Source organism: Coregonus lavaretus, assembly GCF_964263955.1.
Source record: "Coregonus lavaretus genome assembly, chromosome: 20".
In the NCBI taxonomy this organism is placed as follows: Eukaryota; Metazoa; Chordata; class Actinopteri; order Salmoniformes; family Salmonidae; genus Coregonus; species Coregonus lavaretus.
Genome location: NC_140007.1, coordinates 8,384,302 through 8,404,802, shown reverse-complemented (window position 1 = coordinate 8,404,802; position 20,501 = coordinate 8,384,302). Strand labels below are relative to the sequence as shown.

Sequence of the window (20,501 nt, the reverse complement as noted above, 5' to 3'; positions counted from 1 at the left end):
CACTAGAGAGACCTGCCGCTCAGTCCCAAAGCCTGCCTCAGGCCAAGCACCACATATATATTTCATGTGTCTACAATATGAGTCAGTTCTGAGGCCCTCTCACCTTTTACATTCTCTGGGATTGCTGACCAACACTCACTCATTCCCGTCTCGCCGGCTGCCGGATAGGGCAGCAACAAAGGTTCTCCATTTCTGTCTGTCTCTGACCATCTTCTCCAGCGTGCCCCAGCTCTGGGGATGTTGTTGGAGCTCTGTCGTTCTCCGCCACGTTGTCTTGGGCCTCCTCCTCTTACGTCTGCCCTCTGGAGTCCAATGAACAGCTATTCTTGGGATGGAGTTTCTGTACTCTTTCTCAGGTCCAATCCAGCTCCAGCGGCTTCTCTGCTTCGTTAGTCTCTGGAGGTTGGTGTTTGATATTGTGTTTGGCCAGAAAATGTGCATGATTCTCTGTGGACAAGTCATGTTTAAGGTGGATAGTTATTTCAGGTCTGCTTCTGTCATTTTCCAGCATTCCGAATCATAAAGGAGAGTTGCCAATTACACAGCTCTGATATATTTTGAGTTTTGTGTTTGTACTATATTGTCCGGATTTCCAGATTTGATTGAACTTCGTGAAGGTTGCTCTAGCTTTATTGATTCTGATGCAGATGTATTTGCTGGCCCCTCCATCATGGCATATGGTGCTCCCAGGTAAGTATAACTGCGGGTTAACTCCAGGTCTTGTTCCTTGATTTTGACTGCTTTTGCTGTATTGATGTTGATGGGCATGACCTTTGTCTTTCTGCAGTTAATAACCAGGCCGACTTGCTGGCCAATGGACTGGAGCCTGTCGGTTTGTCTTGTAGATGTTTGTGTGTGTGTGTGTGTGCGATAAAAGAACCAGGTCATCAGTGAAGTCAAGAGTGGAAGAAGGATGTTTGCAGCCAAGACCGATTTTAGCTCCAGGTTATCAGAACCTGAAGCTTTCCCATTGTTTATGTGTTGTTCTTCTGGAGCAGCTTCAGGTGTGTTAATTGGATCCACATGGGGTTCTCTGTTGAATTTTCTGCCACAGATTAGGTTAGTGAATTTGTATGCTGTTCCTTGCTGGTTGCTTGCTGCTGCTTTTTCAGCTGCACTTGCCAGCTCGTCCAGGTAGGCCCTTTTGTCTCTACTTACTAGCCTTTTCACTCGTGTGTAGATTTTTCTGTACTGCTCCTCCAATTTCTGTTTCAGCCGTTGTGATTTGGCATCTGTTGTTTTCTTTTTCAAACTGCAATCTGTCAAACAGTAGGGGAGTCGGGAGTGTGAGGAGTAGGAGAGCTATGGGAGTTTTGCCTCTGTCTGATTGCCCCATTGGTTTTATAATTTGTCGTTATTCATTGGGCTTTTAGGTTGTGGTTGTATTTCATAAGGATGAGTTGTTTATGACTATATGCTTTTACTCAGATGAGTGTAAATATGAGCTTTTCTTTCAGTGCCCAATAACGAATCCTTATTAGTATGTCTGTGGTGGTGATTCATTGTTCATAAAGGTTCGTGATGTCACCTTGAAAAGCATAGGCCTAATTACAGACATGGATGTGATGAATGCATAATCACTTAATTGTCAATGAGTCTGGAATAACAGTATTTAACCCATACAATGGTTAGGTAGATATCCACTTCAGACTTAATAGAGTATCAGGCTATAACTTTTGTGTATGCTGTATCTCCTGCATTTTCAGACCAGATAATATTTTGTCTATAGGTAAACCTAATGTGATATTAGCTCTGAACTCTTGGCTAGAGGGTATTTGAGGGTTGTGTGGGAGGGGCGGTTTCTGGGTCAGTCTTTTGTGCCCTGTGCAGGAGATAAAGACTGAGGATAAAAATACCTAGTATAGTAGACTTAGGACAGACACTGAAATGGAATCAGAAAGGAATACTCCAGTCTCACTACCGACTGAACAAAGGGCTAGGTCGTGAGCACTGGTAAACAGAAACCATGCTGAATATTGAACGATAGCAATGCGCAATGTTTTTCTCACAATGTACACCTATTAGGTCTTTATTTATTATGGTTGTGAATGTCGGTGCTGACAGTCCCTGTAACTTGGCAATATCACTGCAGGCATTTAAGATACCTTTTCTCCCCATCTCTCCTACTCAACTATTTGGATTAGTGGTTGCTAAGGAGCGCTAGACAGAGATGAAAACAGTGCTATAGGAATGTTCTGAAAGCATGATGAACTGGAGAATAAATAGCATAGCAGTATAATGGCCAAGGCTTGCCTCAGTGACAGTGATTATGCCAAATCATCCCTCCATTATTGGGATTGTATTTCTAACAAATATAATGAAAACGCAATTCGAAGCAATTGCTCCCAGAATGGGTGAAATATTTCACTGTGTCAGTTTTTTGTAAAAAATTATCTTTGTCTTTAAGTGGCGTAGTGATGGTGATATTCTAGCTTTTTGTGAATACGTCCTGACTTCTGTAGGTTTATGAGAGGGCATGGTGTCAGTTCTGGCACGACCCTCTCCCACTGCTGTTCCCACTGTGCACCACATAGATTACGCTGTCCTCTTAGCAGAGATCATGGCTTGAGGACTGACCCCAGGACTGTATATCAGATCAACTGTTTGACACTACCGCCCTCTAATGCTATTAGCCTATACATTTACTATACAAGTACAAATCTTTATGATATCAATCTCCTCTTTCCATGTACAATGCAAATAACGCCATGAAGTGTACAATTCCCTTGTCAAAATACATTATCTGCATCTGCCTCCTATACATTTAGCATGACTCCACACACTTAGAAAAAAGGGTTCCAAAGGGGTTCTTCAGCTGTCCCCATAGGATAACCCTTTTTGGTTCCATGTCAAATTCTCTGTAGAAAGGGTTCTACATGGAACCAAAATTATTCTACCTGCAACCAAAAAGGGTTCTTCAAAGGGTTATTCTATGGGGACAGCTGAAGAACGCTTTAAGGTTCTAGATAGCACCTTTTGTTCTAAAAGTGTACTGTAATTCCTACTGTGGGGAGAAAGCGGCAAAAGCAAACCTCTGACCTTATTCCATCTGTCCTTGTCCACCTAGTGATGAATAGCACATCACTGCTGTCGCAAGACACACCCCCTTAAGTGATTGACAGTTTTCAAAATAAGAGCCCAAAATGAGAGGCAATAGGTATCTTGGTGTAATAGTATTAGTACTCTTAACTACAGATCTAGGATCAGATGAATCTATCCCCAAAGGTTAACCATTAGGGGGATAACAAGTTCTCTGATCCTGTATCAGAGGTTGGGGGAAGCTTCTAGTCCTGATTGACATGCTAACCTCCTATATACAGGCGTATCTGGGTTTATTCACCATGCTAGAATGTCAATGAGATCTCAACAGGCCTCCGTAGCATGCCATATGTGTGACACTTCCAGTATAATGGTGATAGGTGATCTGGCCTACATGCTTCATTCCTACAATGCACACAACCACTAGAGAGTATACAATCTTAAAGCAATTGAAAGCCTGTCAGTTGAGGGGAAATTGCCATGCCACTTCAAACAGGTAGCAGGCAAAGAACAGCTAGTGAATATAAGTGCTGCTTTGTTTCTGATATTTCCTTCTGAGGCAGGATGAAAGATAGCACCTTTTCCTCTTAAGAGTGCATGAACAACTGTGTATAAAGACAACACTGTGATGTCAGATGTTGTTGAACTGGAGTTGAACTGTCTATAAACAAACTATAGCCAAGGGCCAAGACAAAGTGTTATCTAGGAACAGTCTTCCTTTGTTAAACAGAACTGGGACAGCACTCACTCACAGAATGGCTGCTCAGTACAATATCATCCTGCCTCAGAAGGAAATATCAGAAACAAAGCAGCACTTATATTCACTAGCTGTTCTTTGCCTGCTACCTGTTTGAAGTGGCATGGCAATTTCCCCTCAACTGACAGGCTTTCAATTGCTTTAAGATTGCATACTCTCTAGTGGTTGTGTGCATTGTAGGAATGAAGCATGTAGGCCAGATCACCTATCACCATTATACTGGAAGTGTCACACATATGGCATGCTACGGAGGCCTGTTGAGATCTCATTGATATACTAGTAGGGGTGGGCGATATGAACCAAAATTCATATCACGATATTTTCCACTGTCCGGACGATCACGATATACTGTTAAAAAAATGTTTTAAAACATTTTATGAGCCCTTCAAAGTGAATAAATGACTAAATATTGCTTTTAACCTTATAGAAACAGAAAGGGGGCATTGCACATTTTGTGCATTATTATTTGTTTTACTTCTGTGGTAAACCTGTGCAAACATGAAACATAAACAAAGGTATATGAGTTAAATAAATATGCAGTAACATTTTATACAAATAAATTTAAAGTAGTCAGGATGTAAACTTTTTCCTGCCAAATATAAGAAGTGCAGTCTTTTTTCAGCATAACACCGGTCATTATGAATTCAAGTTGTAAACCTTTTCAAATGAACTTCAAGCATTAACCAGACAGTCTGTATGTTTCTCAGTTCAGCATGTAACAATTCACTGCCTCCCTCTTCACAAGTTCCGTGCCAGGAACACCAGCCTATTGACAGTTTCTGGCTTCAAAGTTGCCCTGTGGCATGTGACCACATTGCCCCAGGGCTAAATGCTCTCTCAGAGGGGGAACTTGTGGCAGGGATGCACAAGTATTTCTTTGTCAGACAATTCAATTGTGGGAAGTTGGATGCGTGAAGTCGCCACCACTCCAAAGGATCAGCCTGCTGTCATCATCAGAGTGAAGCTCTGGTCTTGAACCTTGGGTCCAGAAAGGTAGCCATGGTGAGCAGCTCATCTGTTTCAGGGTAAGTGTATTTGTCATTCAGGTAATTGAGGATCCTCATCTTAATCTCTCCGGTCAGTTTGGCTTCGCCCTCATTTGATTTCAGAACTTCCGTCTTAAACAAATGGAGGACCGGCTTCAGATAGGACACACTCACGTATGTCTCTCCTGACAGGGCATCTGTGAAATCCTGGAGGGGCTTAAGTGCTGCCGTGATAGATTCAAAGATCTCAATGTCTTGCCAGGAGGGTGCAAGGTGATGTGTTTTTTTGTCTGCTCCAGGACTCTTTCCATCATCTGCAGTCGAGATCCCCGCCTTGTCGGGGATTCCGTGATGAGCTTGTGGAGGGGCAGGCTCAGTTGATCCTGTGCACTTGTCAGGGACTTCTGCTTCTTCCAACTATAGGAAAATGTGCTGACCACTTTCTTGCACACTCCTGTGGCCCGGGAAACCCAAGGTTTGTTTTGGACACTCCTCTCTGCAAAATAAAAAGGTGAAAAATAATTACATATGAATCACAATTATTCAATAGAAATAACATTGCATCTGCTGTAATTACAACAATTTACATTTTTTACATTTAAGTCATTTAGCAGACGCTCTTATCCAGAGCGACTTACAGTTAGTGAATAGATATTTTTTTATACTGGCCCCCCGTGGGAATCGAACCCACAACCCTGGCGTTGCAAACGCCATGCTCTATCAACTGAGCTACATCCCTGCCGGCCATTCCCTCCCCTACCCTGGACGACGCTGGGCCAATTGTGCGCCGCCCATGAGTCTCCCGGTCGCGGCCGGCTGCGACAGAGCCTGGATTCGAACCAGGATCTCTAGTGGCACAGTTAGCACTGCGATGCAGTGCCTTAGACCACTGCGCCACTCAGGAGTGGACACTGGACACTGCATATGATTACAGCATGGACACTGCATATGATTACACATGTAATCCATCTATAGATTTACAAACAACTGTTGTGATTAAGAGAGCTATGTTGCTTTAGAAAACGGGATCATTTATTGGGTAGGCTATTATTGAAAGAGAGAGGATAGATTCATATATTGAAACCATAGGCTAATGTATCAACTATAAATAAAAGCAATGTAATCCATGTAATGTTTGGATATTGCACACATTTACAAATATTCTAGATTTGCATAGCTGTATATATCCGGCTTAACGTATAAGAAGGATCAGGCAGTGTAGTCAGCTCTAACTTTAAACAGCGGGGATAAGGAATACAACAGTTATTCTGCATTTTATGTTGTTGTTTTTAAGTAAGGTTATATTTCTACCTAGCTCTATGTGTTTTGGACGTTGAAACTTACCAATAGCAATGTGTAGCCTGTGTCCGAAACACCCTAGTCTTGTCTATTTGTTCAGCTCCAATGCTATGACCATGTTCGATCCGCTGTGGGTAGTCATACATAATTGACACGACTCTTTCAAGCCCCAGGATGAAAGTGCCTCCCTCGGCCCAGCTGCAATTATTTCTCCGGTGTGGTCGTCTGGGAAATAAGAAGTCTGAAGGCATTTGCTTTGCAGCTTCCAGTTGTCGTCAATGTAATGCATCGTGAGGCTAATGCATGGCTCTGTGGCCGGCTTGACCATAAGTCGGCAGTGGTAGAGAAGAATGCAGCGTTAGGGATTTCGTTGGCAACTCTGTCCGGACATTCTGTGTAGAGTTCTGGCAGACATATTTTGCTGAAGTATTTACAGCTCGGGGTCTCGTATCTTGGGTCTAGAGTTCGAATCAACTTTCTGAAACCGTCTTTCTCCACAGTTTGAATAGGTTCCATGTCTGTCGCTATGTGATACGTAATTGCACTCGTTATCTCATTACACTTCTTGCTCTTCTTCTCATAGGGAGTACCGCTAACAAATGATGCCTTGAGTGACAGCTGAGTGCGGGTCTGGCTTGATGATGTCTTGGGACTTGCTTCGCTGCTCTGGGGGTTTGTTGCACGCATTCTGGTAGATTCTTCATATTCGCGCACATGCAGGGTTTTCAGGTGGTGAAAAAGATTGCTGGTGTTTCCACCTTTGGCTAGCACAATGCGTCGACACAACTTACACAGTACTGTTTGTTGGTCGAGGTCGGATATCTTGAAGCCAACCCAGTTCCAAACGACAGAGGACGCCCCCTTTTCTCGAACCAATTCTTCCTCATCCTGCAAATCAACCTGTTTCTAGTAAAATAAACAATTTGAACTAGCCCAATAGGCTGTATCACTCGACAGAAATTTTGAACGGAAAAAACCCCGCCTTATTTCATACATTAACTTATCATGATATGGCAAAATCGATATCATGGCACAACGTCATACCGGTATTCACATTCATACAGGTATACCGCCCACCCCTATATACTAGCATGGTGAATAAATCCAGATACGCCTGTATATAGGAGGTTAGCATGTCAATCAGGACTTGAAGCTTCCCCCAACCTCTGATACAGGATCAGATAACTTGTTATCCCCCTAATGGTTAACCTTTGGGGATAGATTCATTTGATCCTAGATCTGTAGTTAATAGTACTAATACTGTTACACCAAGATACCTATTGCCTCTCATTTTGGGCTGTTATTTTGAAAACTGTCAATCACTTAAGGGTGTGTGTCTTGGGACAGCAGTGATGTGCTATACATCACTAGGTGGACAAGGACAGATGGAATAAGGTCAGAGGTTTGCTTTCGCCCCTTTCTCCCCGCAGTAGGAATTACAGAACACTTTTAGAAAAAAAGGTGCTATCTAGAACCTTAAAGGGTTTTTCGGCTGTCCCTATAGGAGAACCCTTTGAAGAACCCTTTTTGGTTGCAGGTAGAATCCTTTTGGTTCCAGGTAGAACCCTTTCTACAGAGGGTTCTACCTGGAACCAAAAAGGGTTCTACTATGGGAACAGCCGAAGAACCCTTTTTGAACCCTTTTTTCTAAGAGTGTAGCGAGGCAGAGATAGCCATCACTCAATCACTTCAGAGTGTCGTAGAGTGGAGTCACATACTGACTAGGATATTGGTGAAGGAAGATGAAGACATTTTCATAATTAAGTTTATCTTTGTTTGACATCTAAATCAACCAATCAACTGTTATTTGTAAATCACTGATCAAACAAACTAAAAGAGTTTTCGACTATCTGTTTGTTTGGCCTTGTTTTCACAATGGATGGAAGCGAATGTTGATGAAACATTAGTATTCAGGTAATACTTGCTCCCATCGTACCCCAACCTGTCAAGCTCATCTCTGAATCATCTCACTCACACAAACATCCATTTTTAGAGGCCGTTTTAGAACTTCTGAAATGTGGTATTTTCATGTATACAATTTGACTGACCCAAACACTCACTCGTTCACTCACTCAATCTCTGTCTTTTCACTCCCGTTTCTATCTTAGACTTGGGTATAGATCATTTGAATGCGAGAGCTATAATTACAGGACATTGATATGCACCATTGGTTCTTTCCTTACAAATGCTTCTTCACATACAGTGCCTTTCAAAAGTATTCATCTCCCTTGGCATGTTTCCTATTTTGTTTCCTATTTTGTTGCATTACAACCTGTAATTGAAATGGATTTTTATTTGGATTTCATGTAATGGACATACACAACATAGTCCCAATTGGTGAAATTAAATAAATAACTTGTTTCTAAAAAATAAATAATGGAAAAGTGGTGCATGCATATGTATTCACCCCCTTTTGCTATGAAGCCCCTAAATAAGATCTGGTGCAACCAATTACCTTCAGAAGTCACATAAATAGTTAAATAAAGTCCACCTGTGTGCAATCTAAGAAACTTTGAACATCCCACGGAGCACCATTTAAATCCATTATTAAAAAATGCAAAGAATATGGCACCACAACAAACCTGCCAAGAGAAGGCCGCCCACCAAAACTCACGGACCAGGCAAGGAGTGCTCATCAGAGAGGCAACAAAGAGACCAAAGATAACCCTGAAGGAGCTGCAAAGCTCCACAGCGGAGATTGGAGTATCTGTCCATACGACCACTTTAAGCCGTACACTCCACAGAGCTGGGCTTTATGGAAGAGTGGCCAGAAAGAAGCCATTGCTTAAAGAAAAAAATAAGCAAACACGTTTGGTGTTCGCCAAAAGGCATGTGGGAGACTACCCAAACATATGGAAGAAGGTACTCTAGTCAGATGAGACTAAAATTGAGCTTTTTGGCCATCAAGGAAAATGTCTGGTGCAAACCCAACACCTCTCATCACCCTGAGAACACCATTCCCACAGTGAAGCATGGTGGTGGCAGCATCATGCTGTGGGGATGTTTTTCATCGACAGGGACTGGGAAACTGGTCAGAATTGAAGGAATGATGGATGGCGCTAAATACAGGGAAATTCTTGAGGGAAACCTGTTTCAGTCTTCCAGAGATTTGAGACTGGGACGGAGGTTCACCTTCCAGCAGGACAATGACCCTAAGCATACTGCTAAATCAACACTCGAGTGGTTTAAGGGGAAACATTTAAATGTCTTGGAATGGCCTAGTCAAAGCCCAGACTTCAATCCAATTTGAGAATATGTGGTATGACATAAATGATTAAATGATCAAATGATACAAACCCCCCAAAAATCCATTTTAATTCCAGGTTGTAAGGCAACAAAATAGGAAAAATGCCAAGTGGGGTGAATACTTTTGCAAGCCACTGTAATATCTCCCGAGTGGCGCAGTGGTCTAAGGCACTCTATCGCAGTGCTAGCTGTGCCACTAGAGATCCTGGTTCGAGTCCAGGCTCTGTCGCAGCCGGCCGCGACCGGGAGACCCATGGGCGGCGCACAATTGGTCCAGCGTCGTCCAAGGTAGTGGAGGGTTTGGCCGGCAGGGATGTGGGTTTGTTTCCCACGGGGGGCCAGTATGACCAAAAACATGTATGCACTCACTAACTGTAAGTCGCTCTGGATAAGACCGTCTGCTAAATGACTAAAATGTAAAAATGTAATACATCCCTTAATATTTAAAGTGTGGATAACTTCATAGGATTATAATGGATGGCCTTGATAAAAGCTCTCACAGTAATTATGCATCATTTGAGCTGTGCTCATCTAACTAGAGTGGCTCTTACTCATCAGTAGCTACATTAGACTGCCCGCTCTCAGAAAACACACCTCAACCTTCATCACAATACAAGCCACCTCTATCTATCTAGATCTCCAATCGGGCTCATCACTTTGCCAACCTACATGGATCTCTTTGAAATGTCTGGCGCCTGTATTCTGTTATAGACGGTCAGTTATTATTGATGATGACACCATATGGTCCTAGACAAGTGGCATGTAGGCTACTTCATTCAACGCATTATTAGCATGTGCAATGGTCAGGGTGCAGAGCAAAACAGCAAAGATCAAGCTGTTGATTGTAGGTTTAATAATCTCTGCCTCAATGCATAGACCTATGTAATGTAACCAACTGGGGTTTGAACTTGGGCCTCCTGGGAGCCACAAGACTGTGTTAACTCGCTGAGCTAAAGCGAAGGCATTAGCTCGGGGAGCTAATACAAGTATTCAGGTCTCAGGGAAGGTTACTCATGTGAGTGTGGTTCTGAACCACCTCCGTTCTACAAATACATTCAGTACATCCTCCACAAGAAATGTAAGTTGAAGTAGGAACTGAATCAGGGAGACAGTCGTGATACTGAAACCATCCCTTAAACCAACCCCTACAATTTCATGCATTGTCACTGTGGTTCTGTCTCTGAGTCATGTCTTTGGCAGCCCTGCATATATCCATACACGGAAGTCATTTATCATAACACAGAGTATCTACAGGTTTTCATTCTACTGTGACTGTGCTGCCGTGATTCATATTCAGATGCTTGTTTTCCTCCACAGCCACAGATAAATCCCAGACTCAAATTAGATCAGCCATGAATTATTCAGCTGATACCTATTGCCTCTCATTTTGGGCTCTCTTCTTATTTTGAAAACTGTCAATCACTTAAGGGGGTGTGTCTTGGGACAGCAGTGATGTGCTATACATCACTAGGTGGACAAGGACAGATGGAATAAGGTCAGAGGTTTGCTTTCGCCCCTTTCTCCCCGCAGTAGGAATTACAGAACACTTTTAGAAAAAAAGGTGCTATCTAGAACCTTAAAGGGTTCTTCGGCTGTCCCTATAGGAGAACCCTTTGAATAACCCTTTTTGGTTGCAGGTAGAATCCTTTTGGTTCCATGTAGAACCCTTTTGGGTTCCAGGTAGAACCCTTTCTACAGAGGGTTCTACCTGGAACCAAAAAGGGTTCTCCTATGGGAACAGCCGAAGAACCCTTTTTGAACCCTTTTTTCTAAGAGTGTAGCGAGGCAGAGATAGCCATCACTCAATCACTTCAGAGTGTCGTAGAGTGGAGTCACATACTGACTAGGATATTGGTGAAGGAAGATGAAGACATTATCATAATTAAGTTTATCTTTGTTTGACATCTAAATCAACCAATCAACTGTTATTTGTAAATCACTGATCAAACAAACTAAAAGAGTTTTCGACTATCTGTTTGTTTGGCCTTGTTTTCACAATGGATGGAAGCGAATGTTGATGAAACATTAGTATTCAGGTAATACTTGCTCCCATCGTACCCCAACCTGTCAAGCTCATCTCTGAATCATCTCACTCACACAAACATCCATTTTTAGAGGCCGTTTTAGAACTTCTGAAATGTGGTATTTTCATGTATACAATTTGACTGACCCAAACACTCACTCGTTCACTCACTCAATCTCTGTCTTTTCACTCCCGTTTCTATCTTAGACTTGGGTATAGATCATTTGAATGCGAGAGCTATAATTACAGGACATTGATTTGCACCATTGGTTCTTTCCTTACAAATGCTTCTTCACATACAGTGCCTTTCAAAAGTATTCATCTCCCTTGGCATGTTTCCTATTTTGTTTCCTATTTTGTTGCATTACAACCTGTAATTGAAATGGATTTTTATTTGGATTTCATGTAATGGACATACACAACATAGTCCCAATTGGTGAAGTGAAATGAAATAAATAACTTGTTTCAGAAAATTCTAAAAAATAAATAATGGAAAAGTGGTGCATGCATATGTATTCACCCCCTTTTGCTATGAAGCCCCTAAATAAGATCTGGTGCAACCAATTACCTTCAGAAGTCACATAATTAGTTAAATAAAGTCCACCTGTGTGCAATCTAAGTGTCACATGATCTGTCACATGATCTCAGTATATATACACCTGTTCTGAAAGGCCCCAGAATCTGCAACACCACTAAGCAAGGGGCACCACCAAGCAAGCGGCACCGTGAAGACCAAGGAGCTCTCCAAACAGGTCAGGGACAAAGTTGTGGAGAAGTACAGATCAGGGTTGGGTTATATAAAAATATCAGAAACTTTGAACATCCCACGGAGCACCATTTAAATCCATTATTAAAAAATGCAAAGAATATGGCACCACAACAAACCTGCCAAGAGAAGGCCGCCCACCAAAACTCACGGACCAGGCAAGGAGGGCATTAATCAGAGAGGCAACAAAGAGACCAAAGATAACCCTGAAGGATCTGCAAAGCTCCACAACGGAGATTGGAGTATCTGTCCATACGACCACTTTAAGCCGTACACTCCACAGAGCTGGGCTTTATGGAAGAGTGGCCAGAAAAAAGCCATTGCTTAAAGAAAAAAATAAGCAAACACGTTTGGTGTTCGCCAAAAGGCATGTGGGAGACTACCCAAACATATGGAAGAAGGTACTCTGGTCAGATGAGACTAAAATTGATATTTTTGGCCATCAAGGAAAATGCTATGTCTGGCGCAAACCCAACACTTCTCATCACCCTGAGAACACCATCCCCACAGTGAAGCATGGTGGTGGCAGCATCATGCTGTGGGGATGTTTTTCATCGGCAGGGACTGGGAAACTGGTCAGAATTGAAGGAATGATGGATGGCGCTAAATACAGGGAAATTCTTGAGGGAAACCTGTTTCAGTCTTCCAGAGATTTGAGACTGGGACGGAGGTTCACCTTCCAGCAGGACAATGACCCTAAGCATACTGCTAAAGCAACACTTGAGTGGGAAACATTTAAATGTCTTGGAATGGCCTAGTCAAAGCCCAGACCTCAATCCAATTGAGAATCTATGGTATGACATAAATGATCAAATGATACAAACCCCCCAAAAATCCATTTTAATTCCAGTTTGTAAGGCAACAAAATAGGAAAAATGCCAAGGGGGGTGAATACTTTTGCAAGCCACTGTAATATATCCCTTAATATTTAAAGTGTGGATAACTTCATATGATTATAATGGATGGCCTTGATAAAAGCTCTCACAGTAATGATGCATCATTTGAGCTGTGCTCATCTAACAAGAGTGGCTCTTACTCATCAGTAGCTACATTAGACTGCCCGCTCTCAGAAAACACACCTCAACCTTCATCACAATACAAGCCACCTCTATCTATCTAGATCTCCAATCGGGCTCATCACTTTGCGAACCTACATGGATCTCTTTGAAATGTCTGGCGCCTGTATTCTGTTATAGATGGTCAGTTATTATTGATGATGACACCATATGGTCCTAGACAAGTGGCATGTAGGCTACTTCATTCAACGCATTATTAGCATGTGCAATGGTCAGGGTGCAGAGCAAAACAGCAAAGATCAAGCTGTTGATTGTAGGTTTAATAATCTCTGCCTCAATGCATAGATCTATGTAATGTAACCAACTGGGGTTTGAACTTGGGCCTCCTGGGAGCCACAAGACTGTGTTAACTCGCTGAGCTAAAGCGAAGGACTTAGCTCGGGGAGCTAATACAAGTATTCAGGTCTCAGGGAAGGTTACTCATGTGAGTGTGGTTCTGAACCACCTCCGTTCTACAAATACATTCAGTACATCCTCCACAAGAAATGTAAGTTGAAGTAGGAACTGAATCAGGGAGACAGTCGTGATACTGAAACCATCCCTTAAACCAACCCCTACAATTTCATGCATTGTCACTGTGGTTCTGTCTCTGAGTCATGTCTTTGGCAGCCCTGCATATATCCATACACGGAGGTCATTTATCATAACACAGAGTATCTACAGGTTTTCATTCTACTGTGACTGTGCTGCCGTGATTCATATTCAGATGCTTGTTTTCCTCCACAGCCACAGATAAATCCCAGACTCAAATTAGATCAGCCATGAATTATTCAGCTGATACCTATTGCCTCTCATTTTGGGCTCTCTTCTTATTTTGAAAACTGTCAATCACTTAAGGGGGTGTGTCTTGGGACAGCAGTGATGTGCTATTCATCACTAGGTGGACAAGGACAGATGGAATAAGGTCAGAGGTTTGCTTTCGCCCCTTTCTCCCCGCAGTAGGAATTACAGAACACTTTTAGAAAAAAAGGTGCTATCTAGAACCTTAAAGGGTTCTTTGGCTGTCCCTATAGGAGAACCCTTTAAAGAACCCTTTTTGGTTGCAGGTAGAATCCTTTTGGTTCCAGGTAGAACCCTTTTGGGTTCCATGTAGAACCCTTTCTACAGAGGGTTCTACCTGGAACCAAAAAGGGTTCTCCTATGGGAACAGCCGAAGAACCCTTTTTGAACCCTTTTTTCTAAGAGTGTAGCGAGGCAGAGATAGCCATCACTCAATCACTTCAGAGTGTCGTAGAGTGGAGTCACATACTGACTAGGATATTGGTGAAGGAAGATGAAGACATTTTCATAACTAAGTTTATCTTTGTTTGACATCTAAATCAACCAATCAACTGTTATTTGTAAATCACTGATCAAACAAACTAAAAGAGTTTTCGACTATCTGTTTGTTTGGCCTTGTTTTCACAATGGATGGAAGCGAATGTTGATGAAACATTAGTATTCAGGTAATACTTGCTCCCATCGTACCCCAACCTGTCAAGCTCATCTCTGAATCATCTCACTCACACAAACATCCATTTTTAGAGGCTGTTTTAGAACTTCTAAAATGTGGTATTTTCATGTATACAATTTGACTGACCCAAACACTCACTCGTTCACTCACTCAATCTCTGTCTTTTCACTCCCGTTTCTATCTTAGACTTGGGTATAGATCATTTGAATGAGAGAGCTATAATTACAGGACATTGATATGCACCATTGGTTCTTTCCTTACAAATGCTTCTTCACATACAGTGCCTTTCAAAAGTATTCATCTCCCTTGGCATGTTTCCTATTTTGTTTCCTATTTTGTTGCAGTACAACCTGTAATTTAAATGGATTTTTATTTGGATTTCATGTAATGGACATACACAACATAGTCCCAATTGGTGAAGTGAAATGAAATAAATAACTTGTTTCAAAAAATTCTAAAAAATAAATAATGGAAAAGTGGTGCATGCATATGTATTCACCCCCTTTTGCTATGAAGCCCCTAAATAAGATCTGGTGCAACCAATTACCTTCAGAAGTCACATAAATAGTTAAATAAAGTCCACCTGTGTGCAATCTAAGTGTCACATGATCTGTCACATGATCTCAGTATATATACACCTGTTCTGAAAGGCCCCAGAATCTGCAACACCACTAAGCAAGGGGCACCACCAAGCAAGCGGCACCGTGAAGACCAAGGAGCTCTCCAAACAGGTCAGGGACAAAGTTGTGGAGAAGTACAGATCAGAAAATATCAGAAACTTTGAACATCCCACGGAGCACCATTTAAATCCATTATTAAAAAATGCAAAGAATATGGCTCCACAACAAACCTGCCAAGAGAAGGCCGCCCACCAAAACTCACGGACCAGGCAAGGAGTGCTCATCAGAGAGGCAACAAAGAGACCAAAGATAACCCTGAAGGAGCTGCAAAGCTCCACAGCGGAGATTGGAGTATCTGTCCATACGACCACTTTAAGCCGTACACTCCACAGAGCTGGGCTTTATGGAAGAGTGGCCAGAAAGAAGCCATTGCTTAAAGAAAAAAATAAGCAAACACGTTTGGTGTTCGCCAAAAGGCATGTGGGAGACTACCCAAACATATGGAAGAAGGTACTCTGGTCAGATGAGACTAAAATTGAGCTTTTTGGCCATCAAGGAAAATGTCTGGCGCAAACCCAACACCTCTCATCACCCTGAGAACACCATTCCCACAATGAAGCATGGTGGTGGCAGCATCATGCTGTGGGGATGTTTTTCATCGGCAGGGACTGGGAAACTGGTCAGAATTGAAGGAATGATGGATGGCGCTAAATACAGGGAAATTCTTGAGGGAAACCTGTTTCAGTCTTCCAGAGATTTGAGACTGGGACGGAGGTTCACCTTCCAGCAGGACAATGACCCTAAGCATACTGCTAAATCAACACTTGAGTGGTTTAAGTGGAAACATTTAAATGTCTTGGAATGGCCTAGTCAAAGCCCAGACTTCAATCCAATTTGAGAATCTGTGGTATGACATAAATGATTAAATGATCAAATGATACAAACCCCCCAAAAATCCATTTTAATTCTAGGTTGTAAGGCATCAAAATAGGAAAAATGCCAAGGGGGGTGAATACTTTTGCAAGCCACTGTAATATCTCCCGAGTGGCGCAGTGGTCTAAGGCACTCTATCGCAGTGCTAGCTGTGCCACTAGAGATCCTGGTTCGAGTCCAGGCTCTGTCGCAGCCGGCCGCGACCGGGAGACCCATGGGCGGCGCACAATTGGTCCAGCGTCGTCCAAATTAGGGGAGGGTTTGGCCGGCAGGGATGTGGGTTTGTTTCCCACGGGGGGCCAGTATGACCAAAAACAAACAAAAAAACATGTATGCACTCACTAACTGTAAGTCGCTCTGGATAAGAGCGTCTGCTAAATGACTAAAATGTAAAAAGTTAATACATCCCTTAATATTTAAAGTGTGGATAACTTCATAGGATTATAATGGATGGCCTTGATAAAAGCTCTCAAAGTAATTATGCATCATTTGAGCTGTGCTCATCTAACTAGAGTGGCTCTTACTCATCAGTAGCTACATTAGACTGCCCGCTCTCAGAAAACACACCTCAACCTTCATCACAATACAAGCCACCTCTATCTATCTAGATCTCCAATCGGGCTCATCACTTTGCGAACCTACATGGATCTCTTTGAAATGTCTGGCGCCTGTATTCTGTTATAGACGGTCAGTTATTATTGATGATGACACCATATGGTCCTAGACAAGTGGCATGTAGGCTATTTCATTCAACGCATTATTAGCATGTGCAATGGTCAGGGGTGCAGAGCAAAAAAGCAAAGATCAAGCCAAGCAGTTGATTGTAGGTTTAATAATCTCTGCCTCAATGCATAGACCTATGTAATGTAACCAACTGGGGTTTGAACTTGGGCCTCCTGGGAGCCACAAGACTGTGTTAACTCGCTGAGCTAAAGCGAAGGCATTAGCTTGGGGAGCTAATGCAATTATTCAGGTCTCAGGGAAGGTTACTCATGTGAGTGTGGTTCTGAACCACCTCCGTTCTACAAATACATTCAGTACATCCTCCACAAGAAATGTAAGTTGAAGTAGGAACCGAATCAGGGAGACAGTCGTGATACTGAAACCATCCCTTAAACCAACCCCTACAATTTCATGCATTGTCACTGTGGTTCTGTCTGAGTCATGTCTTTGGCAGCCCTGCATATATCCATACACGGAGGTCATTTATTATAACACAGAGTATCTACAGGTTTTCATTCTACTGTGACTGTGCTGCCGTGATTCATATTCAGATGCTTGTTTTCCTCCACAGCCACAGATAAATCCCAGACTCAAATCAGATCAGCCATGAATTATTCAGCTGGTCCTCACTAGGGTGTATTCGACAAACAGTACCGACGTGAAACAAACAAGCCTAGCGGTTAGAGAGTTTGGCTGTAACCGAAAGGTTGCTGCTTCAAGTATTCGGTCCAATAAGGTGAAAAATGTGTCCTTGAGCAAGGTACTTAACCCTTATTTGCTCCAGGGGTGCTGCACTACTCTGGCTGACCCTGTAAAACAACACATTTCACTGCACCTATCTGGTGTATGTGACAATAAAACATCTTTATATACATGATAATTGCTCAGATTGTATTTTTATTCTGCTAGTAGACTTCAGTGATCACTGTTATGTGTCATTTCAATAGAAAGTTCGTCAAGGCCGGCCATTGAAACCTTGTATGGCTCTACTGTATATACATGTATGCAGCACCGTTTGATGACTTTGGCCATTGAATTGTACAGCACCATTTCCGAGGAAGGTTAGATTTTTTTTCTCCCCTCTTTGTCCGTGGTTATATTCAACAACTGCACTGTGTGTAGGGTGGCAGGTAGCTTAGTGGGTAAGAGCGTTGTGCCAGTAACCGAAAGGTCGCTGGTTCTAATCCCCGTGCCGACTAGGTGAAAAATCTGTCGATGTGCCCTTAAGCAAGGCACTTAACCCTAAATGCTCCTGTAAGTCGCTCTGGATAAGAGCGTCTGCTAAATGACGTAAATGTAAATGTGTGTGGGTTCAATAGTGCCCAGCCTGTCTGTCTGCAGTATGTCTGTACAGACATAGCTCAATGCTAAACTGATATTAACACTGGATGCTCTCAGTAGACTAAGATCCACCAAACAAACACTTTAGTCCCCACAAAGGTTTTTATCTTGGACAAAAACCATAGCTATTGAACCAGATCATTTCAGCAATTGTAAAATGAGTCTCGTTCAGAGGGCTTTTGATTGCAAAGCACCATTCAGTAAAGATCCACTAGATGGCAGCAAATGCTGCAACAGGGTAATTAAGTAAAACGTCATATAACATGGATATACATAGATGGTAACAAAAAAAACGAAGATGATCAGGGTGGGGCCATACTTGCGAACGTTAGAAAAATTTAAAGTTTAAACGTTTTCTCTGACTCAAAATGCACATCAGACAATTAAAATCTGTGACGTAGTTGCACGTGAAAGCTGTTCCCATTACATAACCTGGCACATTGAGCCCTATGCTAACCTGAGCAGGTGGCAGTGATTATTTCCTGTAACAAATTCTGCATCAGTTTATCAGAGGTCTTATACTTTATATCCACCAAACAATGGCATAAATTGGTACAAAATCCCACATTTTTGCTAATCTGTTTCACACACATCCATGTGCTTTTACGAAAAAAGATAAAGATCTATACAACATTTAAGTTTATCTTCCAAAATGTGGGATTTTGTCATATATGCGAAAACGCGCTTTTTGAATTTTGTCTAACGTTAGTAGCTAGTAGCCTAGTCAATGATGCATCATGCAATATTGGCACTCTACAATTGAGACAGACCAAGTGGAACAAAAGTAAACCTTGAATTAGGAGCTTTAAAATATCCCTCTGGTGGTCAAATTGACCTACAGTATTTCAAGAAATGACATTGGTTGGTTGTTTTTTGATAGGCTGATGCATAATTTGTTATAGGAAATAATCACCGCCACCTGCTCAGGTTAGCATAGGGATAAATGTGCCAGGTTAAGTCGCGTTTATCTCAGGGGATATGTGCCACAAAGACAGAATGTTTGGGTAAGATGCATGTGTTCGCTCCATAAAATCCATATTGATTCATATTAAAGTCAGTGAAGTGTATCTTATTCAATATTGACTGGAGCCATATGTGATTGTAAATTGATGGAAGGCGTTCACAGAGAAACGCAATCACAATTAATCACAGTGTTATCTCATAATGTCCTCAAAAGGTTAATCAATGAATTTCTCTATTGCCTAGGGCCAAACTCTTCAGAGAGAAGAAAGTGCATGGAGATTATGACATCAAAGTGGAACAGGTAAGCCTCATTAGGCAAACTGCATCGATTTACTTTTGGCACCTGTCTCAGACCTGTCTAAATAGAAACAGAATATGGATCTATACTGTATATATGACTCTATTGTTGTACCTTCTACATTCACTTCTTCAGATGGATCTGTCTGTTTTTCTGCCCTGCAGGCTGAGTTCAGTGAGATCAACGTCATAGCTCATGCCAATGGGAGCTGTAATGTGGACATGCAGGTTCTGAGAAATGGTACCAAGGTGGCCAGGTGAGACGCACGCACACACACACACACACGCACACACGCACACACGCACACACACACACACACACACCACACACACCACACACACCACACACACACGAGCCAAACAGTAGTATCTGAACTCATTGACAATTCACCAGTGCTCTGAGAGGCAATTTTTCCTGAGCAACACACTCAACCCTTAGACATCGAATCTGGACATTTGCCATGGTTCAGTTTACATGTGAAGGTCAACTCAGTTTAATTTCTCTCTGAAGCAACTGTATATTCATTTTTTTACAGGTCATTCAAGCCTGACTTTGTCCTCATCCGCCAACACGCCTTCAGTATGACCCAGAATGAGGACTTCCGTAACCTGATCATTGGTCTGCAGTATGGCGGCATCCCCAGTATCAACTCCCTGGAGTCCATCTACAACCTGTGTGACAAGCCCTGGGCGGTAGGTAGACAGAGGGCTGGCTGGGTGCCAAGCATGATGCTTGTGTATTTGTGCCTAAAGTACTTAATTTGCATAACTTGACAAATGGATGTCTGATGTCTCTAGTTTGCACAGCTAATAAGCACCTCCAGGAAGCTTGGTGCAGAGAAGTTCCCTCTGATCGAACAGACCTTCTATCCCAACTACAAGGATATGGTAAGAACCTAATCATCTCCTGCTCTGAAATGTAGCCATTAATGTGGACTTATTTTGCTTTGTTGTATCATGAAACCACACATACATAAAA

The 20,501-nt window shown here is 42.3% G+C and overlaps 1 protein-coding gene across 2 annotated transcripts in view; it reads left to right on the top strand.

The window, feature by feature from the left end:
- LOC311147315 (synapsin-2-like) overlaps positions 1–20,501 on the top strand; it is a gene marked incomplete at both ends in the record, with an annotated part of 32,651 nt that overhangs the window by 4,006 nt on the left and 8,144 nt on the right. For both annotated transcript variants that reach the window (XM_084184001.1, XM_084184002.1), the window contains 4 exons: positions 19,469–19,526; positions 19,688–19,779; positions 20,059–20,215; positions 20,321–20,410. In XM_084184001.1, coding sequence (XP_084040127.1) covers positions 19,469–19,526; positions 19,688–19,779; positions 20,059–20,215; positions 20,321–20,410 — 397 coding nt within the window. The remainder of the gene's footprint in view (positions 1–19,468; positions 19,527–19,687; positions 19,780–20,058; positions 20,216–20,320; positions 20,411–20,501) is intronic.